This window comes from Marmota flaviventris, chromosome 5 (genome assembly GCF_047511675.1).
Source record: "Marmota flaviventris isolate mMarFla1 chromosome 5, mMarFla1.hap1, whole genome shotgun sequence".
In the NCBI taxonomy this organism is placed as follows: domain Eukaryota; kingdom Metazoa; phylum Chordata; class Mammalia; order Rodentia; family Sciuridae; genus Marmota; species Marmota flaviventris.
The window spans coordinates 11,198,890-11,218,744 of NC_092502.1; the positions used below are offsets into that span (position 1 = coordinate 11,198,890).

A 19,855-nucleotide genomic window follows, 5' to 3' on the forward strand; every position below is an offset into this window, starting at 1 on the left:
GAACCTACTGAAGAAGTAGGTTACTGTAACCATGTTTAGGTTTCTTCCCAAGATCATGTGTTTATCTGATTTTGGGAAGAGGGACAAAGATGACTTTTAAAGTCTGTGTACTGCTCAATTAGCAGATTATTGGTGTAATTTTAAAATAAATAGATGCATACATCAAATTTCATCTCTGGATCCAGTTGACATGTCAAGTGACTTAAAGAGGGATAGCTTGCTTTTAATTCTTTACTTTGTAGGACCTCCCTTCTACACAAGTTTTTTTTTTTACTCTATGTACTTTCTCATATTTACTTTTATTTCCTTTCTATAGTACACATTCCCAAATCCAAGGATGACGTAAAACCAAAAGACAAGTTTGTTGGCCAGCCTTTATTACTCATATTAATCTGGTGATTTACATCTCCCAGCAGGAAAGTAGGAAAGAATTCCCAGAAGGGTATATGATCCATTTGTCAAAGGAGTTTTGGTAGCTGTACAGGTTCAGCTGCAAGTGCCTAAAATCCAAAACAACAATGGCTTAAGCAATACAGATGTTTATTTCTCTCTCAAGCAAAAATCCAAGGCAGTGTCCAAGGCTGGCTGGTGCTCCGTGGTGCATCAGGGGCTCAGTTTCCTTCTGTCTTGTTGGTATACTAGCCTGCAGTCACTCTGCGCTCTAAGACAGCTTCTTCAGCTCCACCTGTTAAGTTCACACATTGCATCTAGCACTTTCACTTAACATCCAACTGCGCAGAACATAATCACTCAACCATATCTACCTTCAAGACAGGCCAGAAATTCTTATCTTTATTCAGAGTAGACATTTGCCCAGCAAAACACTTGGGTATTTTATTACTACAATGAAGAGAAGAAGAAATATGGGGGACAATTAGCAGTCTCTGCCGTGGTGTCCTTCAAAGAGTCATAGCCACCTCTAACAAGTGCATAAGATCAGTGCTTATATTTTACACACAAATAAGTATAATATCCACTCCCAATGTCAATGTAATAGTCCTACATCTATTTTTTTCTTTACCTTAAATTATTTTTGGTTTAAAAAAGCTTGTAAGAAATAAAAAAGATAAATCATTAAAATATAAATCTTTAAAGAATTTTAATCCACACCATTTCAAATACAAAGAAATGGATATTGAATAACACTTGTTTATATTCCCCTGGATTACCAATTTAATAAGCATTCATTAAGTCAACAAATATTTGCAGGTCTACTGAAATTGAAATCAAAAATATATCAAAGGAAAGACAATAAAATAAGCAATTAGAATAAAGCATAACTAGTTCTAAAATAAATGCTATAAATAAATTGCAAAGATAACTAATATTCTGGGATGAAACAGGGTAAAGGGTACTAAAAGAGGAAGCATATGTGGCCACATACTGAGGGGGGGAAAAAAAACGCTCATTTAAAACCTAAAAATGTTCAATATAGCTATGAAGTGGTGGGAGGTAAGGCTAGGGAGAAAGGCAGGTGTCAGATCATGAAAAGCCTGAAAAACCACGCTGATTTTTAATCATGGAGGAAAATCCATGAAAATCAGCGTGATGTCACCCCAGAGTTAAAGCAAAGCACTGACATAAACAGATCCATATTTTTGAGAATTTATCCTGGCTGCATAAAGGAAACAGCAAGGAATCAATTTAAAAACTACAGCACCAGTCCCAGGTAAAAGACGGCAGCAGACCCCTTGGGATAACGAGAAGGCAGCATGAATGCTAAAGAAAGGAAAAAAGGAAAAGCTGAGGACGACTCTTGGGATGCAGGCGTGGACACTGAGTGGACAGTGACAAGTCACAAGGAGGGAGTCAGGTTGAGGAACAGACAGAAGAGGTGAGTTTCATTTAAGCCACTGACCTGGACCTGCGTGTGGGATAGACCGTCCGCGTGAAATAATTCAGTGTTTGGAGGCCAAAAGACAAGAATCACTAAAACCAAAGAGAAATGCCGAGACACTGCGGGCTCGACTGAGGCTGAAAACAGCGCATCAATGACAGTGAAACCTATCTACAGAAGTGTGCAATTTCTTTTATCATCACTCAACAAATTAGTGAAAACCCTAAACTCCCCCAGGGTTAAGTTTGTGCCCTGTAGGGACTAAAATCCGGTAGTGAACGTTACCGTCAAAGCCTACTCCTTCCTTCCCTACTGCATGGAATCCAGTGTGGAGCGGTGGTACGCCCACGGGAAACACAGCATGGAATGAATGCTGGCAGAACGGGGACGTGGAGGAGGCCACTTTGAAGGAGATGTCTGAGCAGACTAAAGGAAGTGAGGAGTGCTGAAGGGACACCCAGAAGCGCTCCCAGTAGGAGAGGTACAAGTGCAAGGCCTCTGAGGCCAGAGCACAATGGGAGGCTCAAAGGGCAGGAGGGCCAATGGGAGAGGGAGGAAAGGAGCAGGGCAGCAGAGGATGCTCTGGGTGACAGCTGGTGTCAAATGTCACAGGAGGCCCTGGAGCTTCTGACTAGATGAAGGGGGAGCAATGAGACCTGCCAGGAAAGAAGCTCAAGTTGCCCACGTGAAACAGGGTTTGAGAAAAGCACTAGTGGTCAGAGTCTTCAGTGACCCATGACAGGTGACTCTGAGATGAGCAGAGGAGAGCAACAAGGGCAGACAGAGCCAAAGAGAAAGAGTCTGGAAGAAGCAAACTGAGAGGATCCGTGACAGGTAAGACAAAACCCTGGGAATATCTTAAGAGGTTCACATTCGGTTATAGCAAAGTCTACTAAAATCACGGCAAAATTAGGTTAACTCAATTGGACTTCTGAGGCCTGAGTACATCAAGTTAAAGTAACATATTTAAATATGCTAAAGTAATCCATTTTAATTGTAAATTATCATAACATTGTAAACTTTTGATGTTAAAACAGCACATAGACTTTTGGCAGGAGTTATAGGGTCTTCTTTTAATAGTCAGTGTCCTCCTCAGGGGTGGGCAGGTATCATGACCACATACAGAAGCCAATAGTATTACAGTTCTAGTCACCTGAAACTTCTTCATATGAAAGTGATATTTTACAATTTTATATGAGCTCATCCTAATTCAGAAACTCAATACTCTAATACACAATTACATTGTTCTAAACAAGGTGTGAGTCCTAGCACATACCCTACCTTGAATTTGTATAGCCCACCCTGCATATCCATCAACCCCACCACACCTCTCACCCATCCCCGATCCCTGGCACTTTCTTGTAGTCTCAGTAAGGATTCACAGTTCCTGCAGTTATAAATCCTCACCCCAGGGGAGAAAGAAGACCCACCACAGTTCCAGCCTGTAGTCCCAACTCCATAGGACCAAGAGAAAACTCTGGCTTCCCCAGTAGCTCTTCAAAGAGGTCACGATACACAACTAAAAAGTGTGGAAAATTAGAAACCCCAGTGGAAAATGTAAACCATTAGAAAGGGGTTGCAGAAAGAAGCCAACAGACAAATTGCTTGCCCTGAGCAGCCCCTACCATGGGCTGTTTTGAAGAACAGGGTTCCATGTGGCCTCTGGTGAAAATTCCTGTAAAAAGCAAGCAACCAACTATGTTTTCTCAGTAATGCACAGCCTTACGCAGTTGACTGTCAAAGTCCATGGTAGCTGTGTGCTGTAAAGTTGTTGAGAACACTCGATCAGTGAATGCTGAATCACTGTTCCTAAGGGAAACAGAGGCTGAGGTTCCTACTAGCATCTGGCTGCATTTTTGTCAACAGATCATGACTTTTTTTGTTTTACTGCTTAAGGACACCATATATAATATATAATGTTGATTTGCTAACATTGAACTTGGGTGTGAACGAAGCTTCTCCAGCTCAGGTATTTTCTCAGTGAGGTACATGACAGGGTTCTTTAGGAACATGGAGAAGTACTACAGTTGGGTAAACAGTAAGAGCAAACAAAGAGCATGAAAATATGATGTATGTGGCACCAACTGAACTGCAAAGGGACACTTGTTTGGACAATGAAAGCTGAAGCAAGAATGCAGAGGACTGACTTTTATGCAAACTCTGTCCCACCTGCACAGGACAGCAAAGGCACCATGCAGACTGACTCAGGTGTGACAAACACATTTATCAAATAGGTGAATTCACAAAAACACAATGTGGAATAATGAATTGACTGCATTTGTCTTCTACTGGCTCCCCTATTTTCCCTGTTCTACTATTCCTTTCTGAAAAATGCACATTAATGCCCACTTTCAATAAAGCCCATAAGCTTTACCTAACATTGTTTTCTAGGTAATGCAGGCTAATATACAAAATAAATCTTATTTAAATATGTTTGCTGTTTAAGGAAAAAAATGATTGTTTCCTAATTTGCAAATGTATATTTGCTTTTTTTTCTATTACATATTTTCTCAGAAACACTGACAGTGTATATACTCCCCTACTTAGTGACAAAAGCATTTTTTCAAAAATTCAAACTACAACCAAAAGAATATGTAGTGGCCATTTCGATAAATATGTAATACCATTTTAAAAGATGATACAAAAGCAAATTTTTTAGTTGGTTAAAAATTAACTAAAGCATTTTAAGAAAGCCTCAAACACTTATTATTCATATTTTCAAGTAACTCAATTTGATATAGGAAATAATAAATCTTTAAAATAACTGAAAATATTTATGTCTATTCAGGTTCAAAAGTTGAAATAATTTGATAATTTAAAAGTTGAAAAAGGTATGGAATGAAAATAAAATTTGTATTCAAAATTACAATAATTTAAACAGGAATATATTTAGTATAATTATGAGAGAGAATATCAACCAGGTATAATGGTTTTAAGGACTTTACTAGGGTGACAGCATTGAAAGGCCTGGAAAAAGACACAAGAAATTTATTTTTATTTGTTAGTGCGTTACAGTTATACATATTATTGGGGCTCATTCTGACATACTATAGAAGCATGCAATTTAATTTACTCCAGTTTAGACCTCAGGACTTTCCCTTTCCCTTCCCTCCTCCCTCTTCCTGTCCCCTTTCCTGAATTCTACCAGTCTTCCTTCTAGTTGTTTGTAGTTTTTTTTTTAAATTAGTGCATTATAGATATACACAAAGGTGGAATTCACTGCGGTGTATTTATACGTGTACACAGGACAGTTTGATCAGTTTAATTCCACGGCTTCTCCCTTTTCCTGAAGACCACCGGTAAAAAGACACAAGAATTTTGCATAAAATATGATGATATTTCAAACCTCTAGAAGGTGGAATTGGTATTAACTGGTTAACACCAATATTCTGAATAGCAGAATATTGAGATCTTTTATACTGAATTATTTATTACAAATAAACTAGAAAAGATAATTACCAAAGAATATCAGATAAATAATACAGTTAACATAAAAAAATCACAAATATAAATGGCAAAACAGGAGTAGAAAATACTAGCTGACACCACTAGTAGCCAAAGAAAAATAAATTAAAACAAAACATTTGTGCTAGGCATCATGCACACGACTAACACTCCATCAACTCAGAACACTAAGAAAAGAGGACTGCAAGTTCGAGGCTAGCCTCAGCAACTTAGCAAGCTCCTCAGAAACTTAGTGAAACCCTGTTTCAAACTTAAAAAAAAAAAACATCCTGGGGTAGTAAGTAGTAAAGCATCCTGGGGTTCAATCCCCGCTCCCCTCCCCTCTACTCCCCAGCCAAAAAAGAAGACATTGGTTACATAAAACTGACAACAGTAAGAATCCTATTATCTGGCATTCAACTGATGAAACTGATGAAAATGATAACTCTCATAGCCTTTGGGTTCAGAGGATAAACTTGCATAAGCTAGGTATATCTTATCCAAAAAAAAAAAAAAAAATAACAGAAGCATTTCAGATTTCAGGGTTATTTGGATTTTGTAATTTTGTAGACACTATGGAATGAGCATTCCTAACCTGAAAATCCAAAATCCAAAATGCTCCAACAAAATCTAAAATTTTGTGTCATGCTGGCACTCAGTTTCAGATTTTGGAGCATTCTGGATTTTGGATTTTCTCATTAGAGCTGTTCAACATGTACAGAAGGCCATCTGGTCATATGTACTGCAAGTCTGTAAAAAGCTACATACTCTCTTGACTAGCTGTTCAGCTTTCCAGAATGAACTCTAATGAAATTCTCTCAATTCACACAAAGATGAATGAAATAACATACCTGAAAGCAATTTATAATAAGGAAAAACTGAGAAACAATCTGAAGTTCCAAAAGCCAGGGTCTATTTAAATTACGGTACAATTTATAATATTTTAAGTCTATGTTAAATGTTCACAGTATTATATTTTATTTAAAGATGTATGTGTATGTGTAATACATCACTGTTTGCAAGGCAATGCTCTAAGTATTTTAAAAATATTAACTTATTTAATTCTTTATTTTTTTTTTAGTTGTATATGGACTCAATGCCTTTATTTGTTTTTATGTGGAGCTAGGAGGAACCCAGTGCCTCACAATTGCGAGGCAAATGCTCTACCACTGAGCTACAACTCTAGCCTCTCATTTAATTCTTATTAATAGTTCAAAATGATTATGGATTATTATCCTCTCCATTTTGGTTCAAAAAAACAATATTATAATAATTTTGGCTTAAAAAAGTTGGAAAGTACACATGTAGCATACATATACTCACATGCATTAATTTTAAAAACTCAAAGGGTCTTTACCAAAATTAAGGTAGTAATCTTGAAATTAACATGAGTTTTCATTTTATTTGAATTAAGTAACAAAAATGTGAATGACTAAGATGATATTAAAAATAAATCAGAATATGTGAAAAAAAATCAACTCAATTGTACTATTTGCACACAGAAATATTCCTCAGTTTAGAACAGAAACACGTAAAGGATAATTCAATCGCTTCTTATGAAGGCCGTGGTCATTTGGTGAAACCTCTAGCCAACAATCATAAAGAAACTATTACTTTTTGACCACACATATGTGATCCTAATTTTCGCATGATCCCAATACATACCAACTTTGTAGCTTTATCAGGTCCTAAAGAGCAAAAGCAACCTACATCTTAATCACACTGTTGCAACAAATGTCTAAAAAAATTACTTACTGGAGATTTGACTTCTTAAATTGCTTAACCCCTAAATCTTGGTTTTTGTCCTCAAGAGCAAGGAAAATAACACGTTTCTCAAAATGCTTTAGCACATAATACTAACTCAATGACTAATTTCTTAACTCTTGATTTCTGTAGGTACATGACCAATACTTACCTACAGGATAACTCTCCATCCATAGCATCGTGCTCATCTGTACTGGTATATGTTAATCTTCCTCCTACAACTGTCCCAACTAAATAAACGAGCCATGCAAGACGTCCTGATAGAAAACAAACAAGAAAAACATTTAGGAGCTATTGATAGAAATAAGGTTATTTTTCCAAAAATTACAAAATTAGCAAACTACCTCTTTTTCCATACAAGTTATCAGCTATTATAAATTCACTCTTGTTTTGGTGGTACAGGGGATTGAACCAGGGCTGACACACATGCTAGACAAGCACTCTATGTCCCCGGCCCATGAACTCACTTCTTTACAGAAAAGTAGAAAGCTGGGTTTTATCAAGGAAGTGTAACTGTGAGCATGGTACAGATTTTAGAACCAGATAAAATGACTTCTGAATCTCAACTCTAACAATTTGCTATGATTTTGTACAAGTAACCATGAAGACTTATGAAAAAAGTAAATTTGATAACAAAACAGTAAATGCAATGTTTAGGACCAAAGCTTTTATTCAGTCAGGAAATACTATCATAACTCAATGACCAGCATCTTTTCTGAATGGTCAACGTCACAATCGCACCAGTCCCATCATTTTGAAGCTACTTGTACTTGGAACATAATAGTGGTAATAAATTCACTCCCTTTGTATTTTTATGTATGATTTTTAAAATTCCAAGGTTTTCAGTGTACCATTCACACTGTTTTACCACTGAGCCAATCTTAAGGCCAACAACAGCGGAGGATTAAGTAGTGATGCAAATGGCAACACCTTCAGTTTTTGCAAGTCTTACTTTAGAGCAGCCAAAAGGGACAAGCATCTACATCCTCTCTATCACAAAAAACTGAACAAATGAAGATCAACTAACTGTGCAGTCTGTATATCAGCACCGTGCAATAGACTGAGGAGAAAAGCACTGAGGAGATAAAGTAATCATCAGAAAACAGACTCTAGTTCCATTATATGTGTAACAATCAAAAAGCTACCAAAATGAAAGCCCACAAGTATTCGAAAGTTATCTTATGTATTGCAGAAGTGTTCTGTGACAACATAAAAGTTTACAACAATGTCTGCTATCCCCTAGTGACATGTCCTCTAGAGCACTGCGTTCTCGGCCAAGCCTCCTGTGTCCTGGGCCCTAAATACGCCGTGGGTATTTTTCAGGTTCCTCACTTCTACCTTGAGAATATTCTCCCTCTCTCCACTGCAAAAGCACTAAGCTTTACATGTCTATCATCAAACACAGACACTACTGATGCAATTATCAACTCTTCTTCAGATTATTACTCCTTTTGAAGGTATTGGTTCCTGGCTCACTGTCACTCTTTCCAACAACACTTCTATCATAATCGCTACTGATTTCAATCTCTCCAAGGATGAATTTTTTTACTTCAACAACCCTTTGGTCTACTAAACATCTCCAGTCCATAAATCTATCACCTTTTTAAAAAAAAATATATATTTTTTAATATCTTTATTTTGTTTACTTATTTGTATGTGGTGCTGAGGATTGAACCCAGGGCCTCGCACATGCTAGGCAAATGCTTTACGCTGAGCCACAACCCCAGCCCCTCTATCACCTTTTTAAAAATGAACTTTACTGAAATATCATTCACATACCATACAATGAACATATCTAAAGCATAAAATCCAATGCTCTACAGTGGATTCGTACCCCACTGCCACAATACAATATGGAATATTTTCATCTCTCAAACTAAATCCCATAGTCATTGAAGTCACTATGCTTTCTGCCCAGACTTCACCCTAAGCAACCACTAAGCTACTTTACATTTCTTTATCCTTTTCCCATTCCACACATTTCATGCGTGGGATCACTTAGCTTATTTTCAAGATTCATCGGATTCCAACATGCATCAATACTTCATTATTTTTTATAACTGAATAACATCACACTGTTTGAACATTTAATATTGTCATAAAAGTTCTTTATATATATTCTAGATATAAGCCCTTTCCGAGTTACGACATATAAATATTTTCTACCATTTTGGGGTTAGTTATGTTTTCACTTTCTTGATGATGTTCACTGAACCACAAAATTTTTAAATTTTGATGTAGTCCAATTTATTTGTTTTTTTGTTGCCCATTTTGGTGTCCTAAGAAACAAAATCATGATTCTCCCTAAACACAAATCATGACTTACTCCTCTGCCTTCTTCTAAGGGTTATATAGTCTTAACTCTTACATTTAAATCTAAGCATTCCAGTCCTGACACCAAAATGGTGAATAAAGAAGAATTCAGGTGACTCCAGCCCCAGTTGTCGTCTGATTACAGTATCTGAGACATCCCAAAGAAGAACAATGCATCTGAGATTTATTCATGTCCAGAAATTCAAAGATAATAAAACAAATTGTTGTTTGACAAGTCACCAAGTAGTGACAAAAGATCACCAGAACACAACCCTCCAGGTAACCATTTACTCCTTCCTTGCTAGATTTTGTAATTTTGTTCTTAGTACTAATGGCTTTCTAACCTGATTTGTATTCTATATATTTATCTTGCATCATTACCTGTCTATTCCAATGGAATGGAAAATATACGTGATCTTGTATTTTTATATATTGAGTTTTCTATTGCATCTCCAGAGCCTAGAACAGTGCCTGGGCCCATAGCTATCTACAGACAAGGGTGATGAGTTAAGAAATCATTACCCAGAAAATACAACATGAGAGAAAAGTTAATATCAGTTCTGAAAAATATTAAAATATACTCATTATTAAAAATGACTGTTAATGGTGATTATATTTCTATTGCTTAATCTCAAAGCATAGTCAATCAAAGATGTGATACAATTGATCCTCATTGGATGTAGATTCCATTATTTGAGAATTTATTTGGTAAAACTTATTTGCAACCCCAAAACCAATACAGAACTGTGACATGTGACAAGCAGTGAAGATTCTGAGTTCAATATGAAACACTGAACAGGTGAACACAGTGACACTCTGCCTTCTCACTTCAGCTTCACACTACAGACAAGTCTTCTTCTCGGGGCCTATTTATCATAACTCTCACATTTTTAGTTTTTTGCTGGTGACTTCACTGTTTGCGATGGACAAGTGTCACACTTCAGTGCTATGTAGTGTTCCTAACTGAACAAAGCCTGCTATGTGTTTTAAGTATAGCATGTACGTGTCCCATAAGCTTTGCTCAGGCTTGAGTCACCACCGTGCTCTTGGCTGTGAGTTTAATATTAAAGCACCAACAATTTGTTTTTTAAAAGGTGTCTTTAATAGAAACACACATAAGACAAGGGTATGTGTTCCAAATGTCATGATCAGAGTCCCACAGGAGCAGTGGTTCAGTATTGGCTAATTCAGTGTTCACAGTGACTCTACAGACTATGACTACCAAATAACAAGAATCAGCTGTACTTTTCAGAATGCTGGAGATCACTGTCACTAGAGTATACTACAACTGTGTGAGGAACATGTTACAAGCTTTCTATAATGGAGTGAGCCTGAAATATGGCAAGCATAATTTTTGGTGAATGTAATGTTTTATTTACCCTAAGGGTGTCACTATTTTTAAAATACTCTGCTATAAATAATTTCTTGAAGTGAAAAATATAATGTAAATATAAATAATTATCTCACTTTTATATGTATCCACTGAGATTTTTAAATGTCAGTTGTCCTAAAGCAAGTTTTATTACTGCTAAAAATAACAACATTTACATAGTAGTTACTGTATACTAAGCAGTGGAGTTATGCAATATTTAAGAATTTTTAAGTTCTTTCCTCTTTTTCAAAAGTCTGTTATAACAAAAGCCAGTTATAATTAGCTATCTATGCTTTCTTAATGCTGTCTGCAAACAACCCTTTAAAATGGAAAAAAAAAAAAAAATCCAAGCAGAAGACATTCAGAAAAAGCTGACTTAGTACCTATTGTACGTCATGTTATATGGTAGATATAATTCAATATGAATATGTATGAGGGAGAGTGAAATGGGAGCAGAAACTTCATGCCTAAGAAATTGAACCTGACTTCTGCAATGGCAGACCGACCAATGAATTTCTCAAAATTTAAATGTTTGTTGCTTAATTCATTTTATTATGACCTTGAAATTAAGCCGTAAATATCAAAGAATGTCAATGCATGTGATGAGTTTAAAAGAACTTTTTTCTAAATTTATGGTAAGTTTTGAATGAAAATTTATTTATTTGGAGAAATAAGAGTGTATATTACATTTTCTTTGTTTGGGAAGTAATGGTTTATGGAACTGAAAAGTAGATATTAAGACTTAGAAACTTATGCTGAGCTAAAATTAGTATTAGAAATGAACAATAATATATAGAAGCATTAGTACTAAGCTATCAAATATAATCTTGGTATTTAGCCGGATAATATGGTATTTTTTACACACATTAAACCATTCCCTAAACCTCAACAATTTTAGACTAAAAGTGTTCAGAAATTTTAAAAAAAATTAATTAGTTATTTTGAGAAATAAGCCAGACACAGAAAGAAAACTACTGCAAGGTCTCATTTATACTAGGAATCTAAATAAATGTGGTAGGGGGTGGGGACACGGACACACACACACACAGACTGGTGGTTACCAGAGGCAGGGAGGAGAGAGATTAGGTCAAAAGGTACAGACTTGCCAGTTACATGGGATGAGAGCATCTAGAGATCTAACACGCAGCAAGGAGACCACAGTTAATAATACTGTACACTGAAAATTCCTGAGGGAAGATTTTAGGTGCTCTTATCCACCCCGCCCCCAGACACGTTATGCTTTGGATATGAGGTGCCCCTCCAACCATGGACTAAACCTCTGAAATTTGGGCCCAAAATAAACTTCACCTTCTAAGTTGTTCTTGTTATGTGTTTTGAGTCAACAGCAATGGAAAGCTGACTTAACACAAAAACTGGCACCTGACCATGTGGTTTTCAAGCATTTGGAACTGGCCCATTGGAGGAATTTGGGAAAGTTTAAAGAAGCAGGCTGGAGAAGAATGTTGTAAACACTCTGATGGGCAATTCTGGTAGGAGTTCAGGAGACCAGAATGCTTACAGGAATGTGAACAGTAAAGACTGTGCTCAGGAGGTTTCAGAGGGGAATTGAACTTGTGGCCACACATTACCACCTGGCAAAGAATCTGTCTGCATTTTGCCTATGTCCTGAGACTTTTGTGTGAGACTTCATTTAAAGGTGATATACTAATTAATCTGTCAGGAAATTTCAAGGCAGTAAAGCATTCAGGTGGTGGTATGAGTATTGCTGATGGCTTTTAACCAGGTTTACTGTGAAAAGCCAAGAGGAATGATTTGAAAACTTGTAGTCTGGCCAGAGAAGATGCCCATGTGAACTGGGGCTAAGGAAATTACAGCTATTGAAGAGCTTATTGGAGAAGCTAAGTACTCTGCATAGACATGATAGGACGTATGCCTGAAGGGCACCTCAGGAATCAACAAGACCACACCTATCAAAAACTCAAGAGTGTGAAACAGAAAACTTCCTCCTAGCAGGGAATCCTGCTAGGAAGTTGTTTCCACAGTTTTTGTTTCATAGTGCTCAGCTGCCCAGGCATTTGGGATGCTGCTGCCATGGGACAAGGGGACCTGGCTACTATTCAAGGTGGCAGTGGACCTTGACATCACCCACATGGTGTTGGTTCTGCAGGAACACAGAATGTTAGGGTTAAAGGGTCATGGAGACTTTCACCAAGATTTCAAAAGACTACAAGCCAGGCAACGCATGGTAGGGTCAGAATCACTGGAGGTGGCCTGAAAGATTAATGTGTAAAGCTGTGAGAGTGAAGCAGAAGCTTGAATGCAGCTCCCTGGGATTAAGAGATTCCAGTAACACAAGGGAAGCTTCTGGCTGCAGTTAGAACCAACCTAAGAGAGAGGTCATGTGAACTGCAACCAGCAAGGATGTAGGAACGGGCTTCACAAGTCCTTGAAGATCACATCTTACCGCCATGCACCCCAGATGCTGGACATGGAGCTACAGACTTTGCCCCACTGAGTTTTGGTCATCTTTGGGTCTCATTCCCTTTAAGCCCCTCTTCCTCTATCTTAGAATGAAAATGTTTACTGTGCCATTGTATTTGGGATATATGTCATGAGCTTTAGATTTTTTTAAAAATATTTTTCAGTTGTCAATGGACTTTTATTTATTTATATGCGATGTTGACAATCGAACCCAGTGCCTCATGCATGCTAAGTAAGAGCTCACCACCAAGCCACAACTCTAGCTCCAAGCTTTTGATCTTTACAAGAGCTAAAAGACAAGAATTTGCCTTGAGTCTCAGATGAGACTTTGAACTTGGACATCTAGGCAATACTGGAACAGTTAAATTATAGGAACTCTTGGAGATGGACTGAATGCATTTTGCATTGTGAGATGGACACGAGTTTTGGGGGCCAGGGAATGAATGTTACAGTTTGGATATGAAATATCTCGCTAAAAAGCTCATTCTGGCAATGGAGCAATGGAGTTGGCCAACCATGAACTGAACTTCTGAAACCATAAGCACAAAATAAAACTTTCCCTCCTCTAAGTTGTTTTTGTTGAGTGTTTTGGCCATAGTAACAGAAAGCTGGCTAACAATAATGGATAATATATTTTGCTTAACTGTGGTATTCATTGCACTATGCATATCAAAATGTCATGCTATATACCCTAAATATGTATTTTTTTAAAGGGATCTATTTTGGTAAAAGAACTGGATTCACAACATTTAAAGAACCACATAAACCCACAAATCTAAGTTACACTTAGGGAGAAAAAACCTGATACACGAGTTCCCATCTATAATTTTTTAAAATTCTCCTTGTATATAAGAATAATTTCTATTCTAATTTTCCATTTTTCTAGTATCCTGAAATGTTCAAAGCACTTGTTTTAGCAGCTGTTCAAGCACAGAACATTTTTTCCTTAACAAAATAATTATTGCTGTAATAATCTGTAATTATGGTTTATAACTGCAATAATCCCAAAGAAATCAGTCATTATCATAGATCACAAGTAATCGTTAACTACTGTTAATGACCTATTTCTTAGGGATTATTGTTTTCGTAAACCATGACCATATCACCACAAATACAAAAAAGCAAGACAATATAATACAAATGAGATCATAATAATAAACTTATTTTGTAACATTAAAAGCCATTAAGCATCTAAATTAAAGCACACATAACGAGAGCATATAATTTTCTTTGTTCAACACTAACTGAAGTGTTTACTCTGTACAAAAGAAACTGAATACTACTACACACAATGTACAAACTAGAGCCATGTTAGGCAATTTTTTCTTGATAACAAAAAACAAGTATTTTTTAGCAAACAGCAGAAATCTTTAAAAGGCAGAGAGATTTCTTCTCACTGACCTTTTGACTGAAAGGAAGGAAACAAATACTTATTAAAATTTTTCTATGGATCATGTATATTTGAAGTGTTATTTTATGAAAACTAAATAATGTGTCCAACCATAAAAACTTCTTCTGGTCTGACAATTTATCCAGTACAGACCTATTAAATATTGTTAAATTATTACACTTCAGTTAAGGCCACTCATGTATCTTTGAATGTATCTATACTTTCATTCAACATCCTTTTGAAGGAAAACAGGTCTTAGATTTTACAACTGAGCTATTTTACATTTTATTGTAATATTTAGTGTATATAAATGCATATCTGTAATGTATATGAAATAAGACAAAATAAATAAAATACCCCCAGAACCAATAGCATTACCAATACTATCACACTGTCTCCACACCATTCCCTGAGCTTTCCCCTTTACCTACCACCCTGGAGGCAACCAGGATCCTATACTTGGTGCTTGCTATTTTTTGAAATTTTAGTTTTATCACTTATGCATACACTTGTTTGGGACTTTATTAAAAGTTTCATTCTGTAAGTAACTTCTTGAGAATTGCTTTTCTTCACTAAATACTTGACATTTATCCTTATTGAATACACCTATAGTTCATTCATTTTTATTGCTATATAATATTCCATTGTATAAATAAATTATAATCTGTTTATCCATCTTCAGGTTGATAAGAATTTGAGCTGTTTCCACTTTTTGTCATTATAAGCAATAATGGCGTGAACATTATTTCATATACTGTATTATCTTATGCAGAGAGGACACATATAAAAGTAGAAGTACCAAGTCAGTAGGTATTCAAATATTTCACTTTTAAGAGAACATCAAATAGATTTCTATTCCATTTACAATGGATTGCTTTTATACTCCTACCAAAAGTGCATAAAAATTCCCTTTGAACCACATTCTAAGAATTCTTGTTTTCCCAGTGTGATGGGTAAAAAACCATAATCCATGTAGCTGATTAGTAAGGAAGCCGAGCACTCTCTCATATCTATGCACCATTTGTGTTTCTTTCTTTTTTTTTTTTTTTGCAAAATGCCCATTAGGGTCTATTGATACTTTCATAAAGAATTGGTGGGTAGGTGTGTGTGGGTGTGTGTGTGTGTGTTGTAAACACCTTTTCTCAGTTCTGATCTTTTAAAAATTTTACCTGAGTCAATTTTAATAGTTTATATCTATTAATTTATCCATTTCGGATTTCTTAATTTACTGACATCAGAAAACACTAAGAATGACTTTTATCTTTTAAATCTTTGCTGTGTCTACAATCACCTTTTGTTCCTAATATTATTTATTCATAGATTTTCTTTTCTTTTAGGTTTAGGGTTCTGTGTGTGTGTGTGTGTGTGTGTGTGTGTGCGTGTGTTTGGTACCAGGGACTAAACCACTGGGCCACATCCCCAGCTCTTTTTACTTTTTATTTTGAGACAGTGAGGCCTAAGCAACTTAGCAACACCCTAAGTGGCCAAGGCTCACTTTGAACTCAAGATCCTCCTGCCTCAGCCTCCCAAGATGCTGGGTTATAGATATACACTACCAAACCTGGCAATCTTATTGGTCTTTTTTTAAAACATCCTTTCTTCTTCTTTTTTTATAAACTGTCAGTGGACCTTTATTTATTTATTTAGTATATATTTTTTGTTGTAGATGGACACCACACCTATTTGTTTATTTTTATTTATTTATTTTTATGTTTATTTTTATGAACCCAGTGCCTCACACATGCTAGGCAAGCGCTCTACCATTGAGCCAAAACCTCAGCTCTCTTATTAAGTCTTTAGAAAGATCTAGCTTCTAATATTTTTATTCTGAGTCTATGTTTTTTAGTTGATTTCTGCTCTTTGTTTCTTCCTTCCTTTCTCCTTCCACAGAATTTAATTTGTTCCTTTCATTTCGACTTCTCCAGGTGGATGCTTAGGTCACATCATTTTAGCCTTTTCTTCTTTTCTAATATAAGCTTTTGTTCAGTGTATTTCCTTTAAATTAAATTTCCTACTGCATTCCAAAAAATATTATAATTACATTATTGTGTAGCTCTATTTTTATTTTTTAAATTGTAATTTTTAAATTAGAAAACAAATATACAATTTGGAATGGATTTGAGGCAAACTGTACTACAAGCAGGTTTTTTTTAAGTGGCTAAACAAAGTTTAAAAAGCAAGTAATAATAAAAGAAAATGTTTCTAGTACAGGATCAGCAGCACACACAAAGTGTACAAGTACCTGAATATAACACTCATTGTGCAATAGTGCTACTTGTAAGCACACATTATTGACTGTCTACAGACCATGGAGGATCACAACTCCACATTTCAACAATATGCTGACAGTTCCTAAAGAAAACTCCCTTCAAAAAGGCAATAACCTAGGTATTCCCTCTTTTGACAAACTCAATCTAAGTTTAGATGTGCCAAAGGGCTTGGATATACAGAGTAAGACGCATGAAACACATCATTTGACCAATTTTCTAAAGTAAGGTTTGAAGACAGTGACAATTAGGGTAGAAAATACAGAGAAATAAAAATTCTAATTACATGCGTATTTTGTCACAGTAGGTGGAAACTTTTCACAGGTATGTTAAGAAGAAAAAGCAAACAATTTTGTACAAGAAAATTTGCAGATTCTGTAAAATTTCTTCATCTGCTGTCATCATATGCACAAACCTGTCATAGTTTACTTGAACAACAATGCCAATATCTGCTTCCCTGGTCACTCCCTCAGCCTCTTGTTAACTGCTGCCCAGGGTCAGCACACAGTGACGCTCTGTTACACTAAGAGAGCCACTGCCATCTGTCTCAAAAACATCAAATGCTTCTCTAATTTTTTTTCACTTACTCTTCCATCTTTTTTTCACCACTGTCAAAAATTCAGAGGAGTGAGCTGTGTTGTGTTACATCGATATCCAGATCATGAATCATGTCCTGGGACTCTGCCTCTGAGGGATTCAGCCCCAGAGCTCTCCTGACAGCCTCCAGCCCCCTGCTGGGGCAGTTCTGTCAGCACACTCACCCAGCAGCGGGAAGCTCCTTCAGTTCTGCACTCTGCTTTTTGGTCAGCTGCTCAGCCACCACAAGCCTCAAGCTTCTCAGACGCACCCACACACTCCATTTACTCACTTCACTGCACTAATGTGAAGCTCTAGTTTTAAACTGCCTTAAGGATGGCTTCTCACATCTCTAAATTACTTGGAAGTGTATTTTTAAAACTCTTAGTAAAGATCTGTTGGTAGCAAACATTCTGCAGGAGTTATTTTTGCCAGACTATTCTCTCTCTCTTTTTTTGGTACCAGTGATTGAACCCAGGGGCAATTAACCACCAAGGCACATCCCTGGCACTCAGTATTTTGAGACAGGGTCTAGCTAAGTTGCTGAGGCTGGCTCTGAACTTGTGATCCTCTTGCCTCGGCATCTGTTGGATTACAGGTGTGTACCACTAGGCCTGGCCTTTGCCCAATTCTTTAAGAATGATGCTTCGCCATCTTGGTTTCCATTGTTGCTGCTGAACAGAGAGCCACCATTTCACATGACTCTGTAAGTGACCTTTCTTCTCTGGCCACCTGTACTACCTTCTGCTGGGGAGTACCCAGTTGAACAGGGCGGTGCCGTTTCTAGTTTTGGACTGACGTATGCCAGGCTTGCTGTACTAGTGGATTCACATTCTCCATTAATTCAGAAAAACTCTGAGAGTCTCTTTGGTCATCACCTCTGCTCTGCCCTCACTGTTCTGTCCTTCTAGAATTCAACTGGATGTACTGAACATATGTCATACCATCTTTTAAATTTTCATTTTCCTTAATCCTCCGCATTCTTGAAAATTTATTTAGAACTGTTAGTTAACAAATTTCTTCCTTAGTGGGACTAATTCACTATTTAATAAACACTTCCATTAAATTTTAGAACACAAAGTTTTCAAAAAAATTTTTAAAGTTTTTTTCACATCGTCCTGGTCAATTTCACTTTTCACACTCCCTACTGTTTGTTCATGTGTGATTCTATTTTTCCTTTAAACATTTCATATATAATTATTTAATATCCTGGGATGCGCTTGTGGCTCAGGGATACAGCGCTCGCACAGCACGTGCAGGGCCCTGGGGTCAATCCTTAGCACCACATAAAAATAAATAAAGGTATTGTGTCCAACTACAACTAAAAAAGAAATATGAAAAAAAAAAATTTAAAAAAATCCTTATAAAATTCCAACATCTGAAGGGTCTTTGGGGGATCCTAATTTTTGTTAAAAATACTTATTTGGTTGATTTAATCTACAGATTTCCAAAGCCCTAAATTATGGCTGTTATTCTTCAGAGAAGACCTGAATTTACTTTTCTGGAATCCAGGAATCTACCAATTTGGGGCCACGTCATCCCCTTGCAGAGGCTCAACCTAACGCAGGAGTCTCAGATGTGGTACCCTGACCTCAGGCTCTGTCATCAATTTTATCACTGATATTGATAATCTACCTTTCAGAGCAACCCTGACCCTGCCTTTGCTACTGACTCTCTGATTGGCATCCAGCTTCTGACCAGGGAAAGTAGGGAATGGTCAGAGGAAAGAGAGGAGAACAGAGAAAAAACCTGAGACACCAAAGTCACTGCTGACTCTTTACTTTTAAAGAAGTATTCACTGTCCAGAACACAAACTAAAGATGAAAATGTGATTTTATAGGTCGCTGCCTAAACATGATCCAAATTATAATATAACATGATCCAAATTAATGTTTATACATAGAATATAAATCCAAAAAGGCTCTATATAATGCTGCACTATGCCATCAGGTAAAACAAAACAAAAACACTACAACACAAGCTTACAGGATCAGCACATATTACAAAAAGATACTCAACTGGAGACAGGTGGGGACTGAAATCCAGCCTGTCCTCCACTCACCCACGTACATCCTAGTGCTAACAGACCTGTCTGCAAGAAGTGCAATCATTTTTCTAATTTACACAAAAGCACCAATGTACTACTGGGTTTGTAAGAGGGTAAAATAAATCCTTAATGGTCAAAATGATTTGAGGACTGAACTTTAAGAGACAAAGGCACAGAAACAAGCAAAAAGCTTGAACTTCTACCCTGGAAGCCAAAGGAGAAGGTCTAGGACGAGTTCTACCTGAGAAGTCTAATAAGAACCCTGTACCTAAAGCTGATGCAAACAATGACCCCCTTAGTGAAAAGGTAAGCTTGGGGCGGAAAAAAACGTACTCTAGACAGAGAAAGCAACGCAGAAACCTGTCTGACCTGACTTCAATGCTTGGTGGACAGGAGGAAAAAA

At 36.7% G+C, this 19,855-nt stretch overlaps 1 protein-coding gene across 1 annotated transcript in view; it reads right to left on the reverse strand.

Annotated features, from left to right (window-relative positions):
* Ranbp17 (RAN binding protein 17) overlaps window positions 1-19,855 on the reverse strand; it is a 296,032-nt gene that overhangs the window by 234,026 nt on the left and 42,151 nt on the right. The window contains exon 13 of the mRNA XM_027938663.2: window positions 7,197-7,302. Coding sequence (XP_027794464.2) covers window positions 7,197-7,302 — 106 coding nt within the window. The remainder of the gene's footprint in view (window positions 1-7,196; window positions 7,303-19,855) is intronic.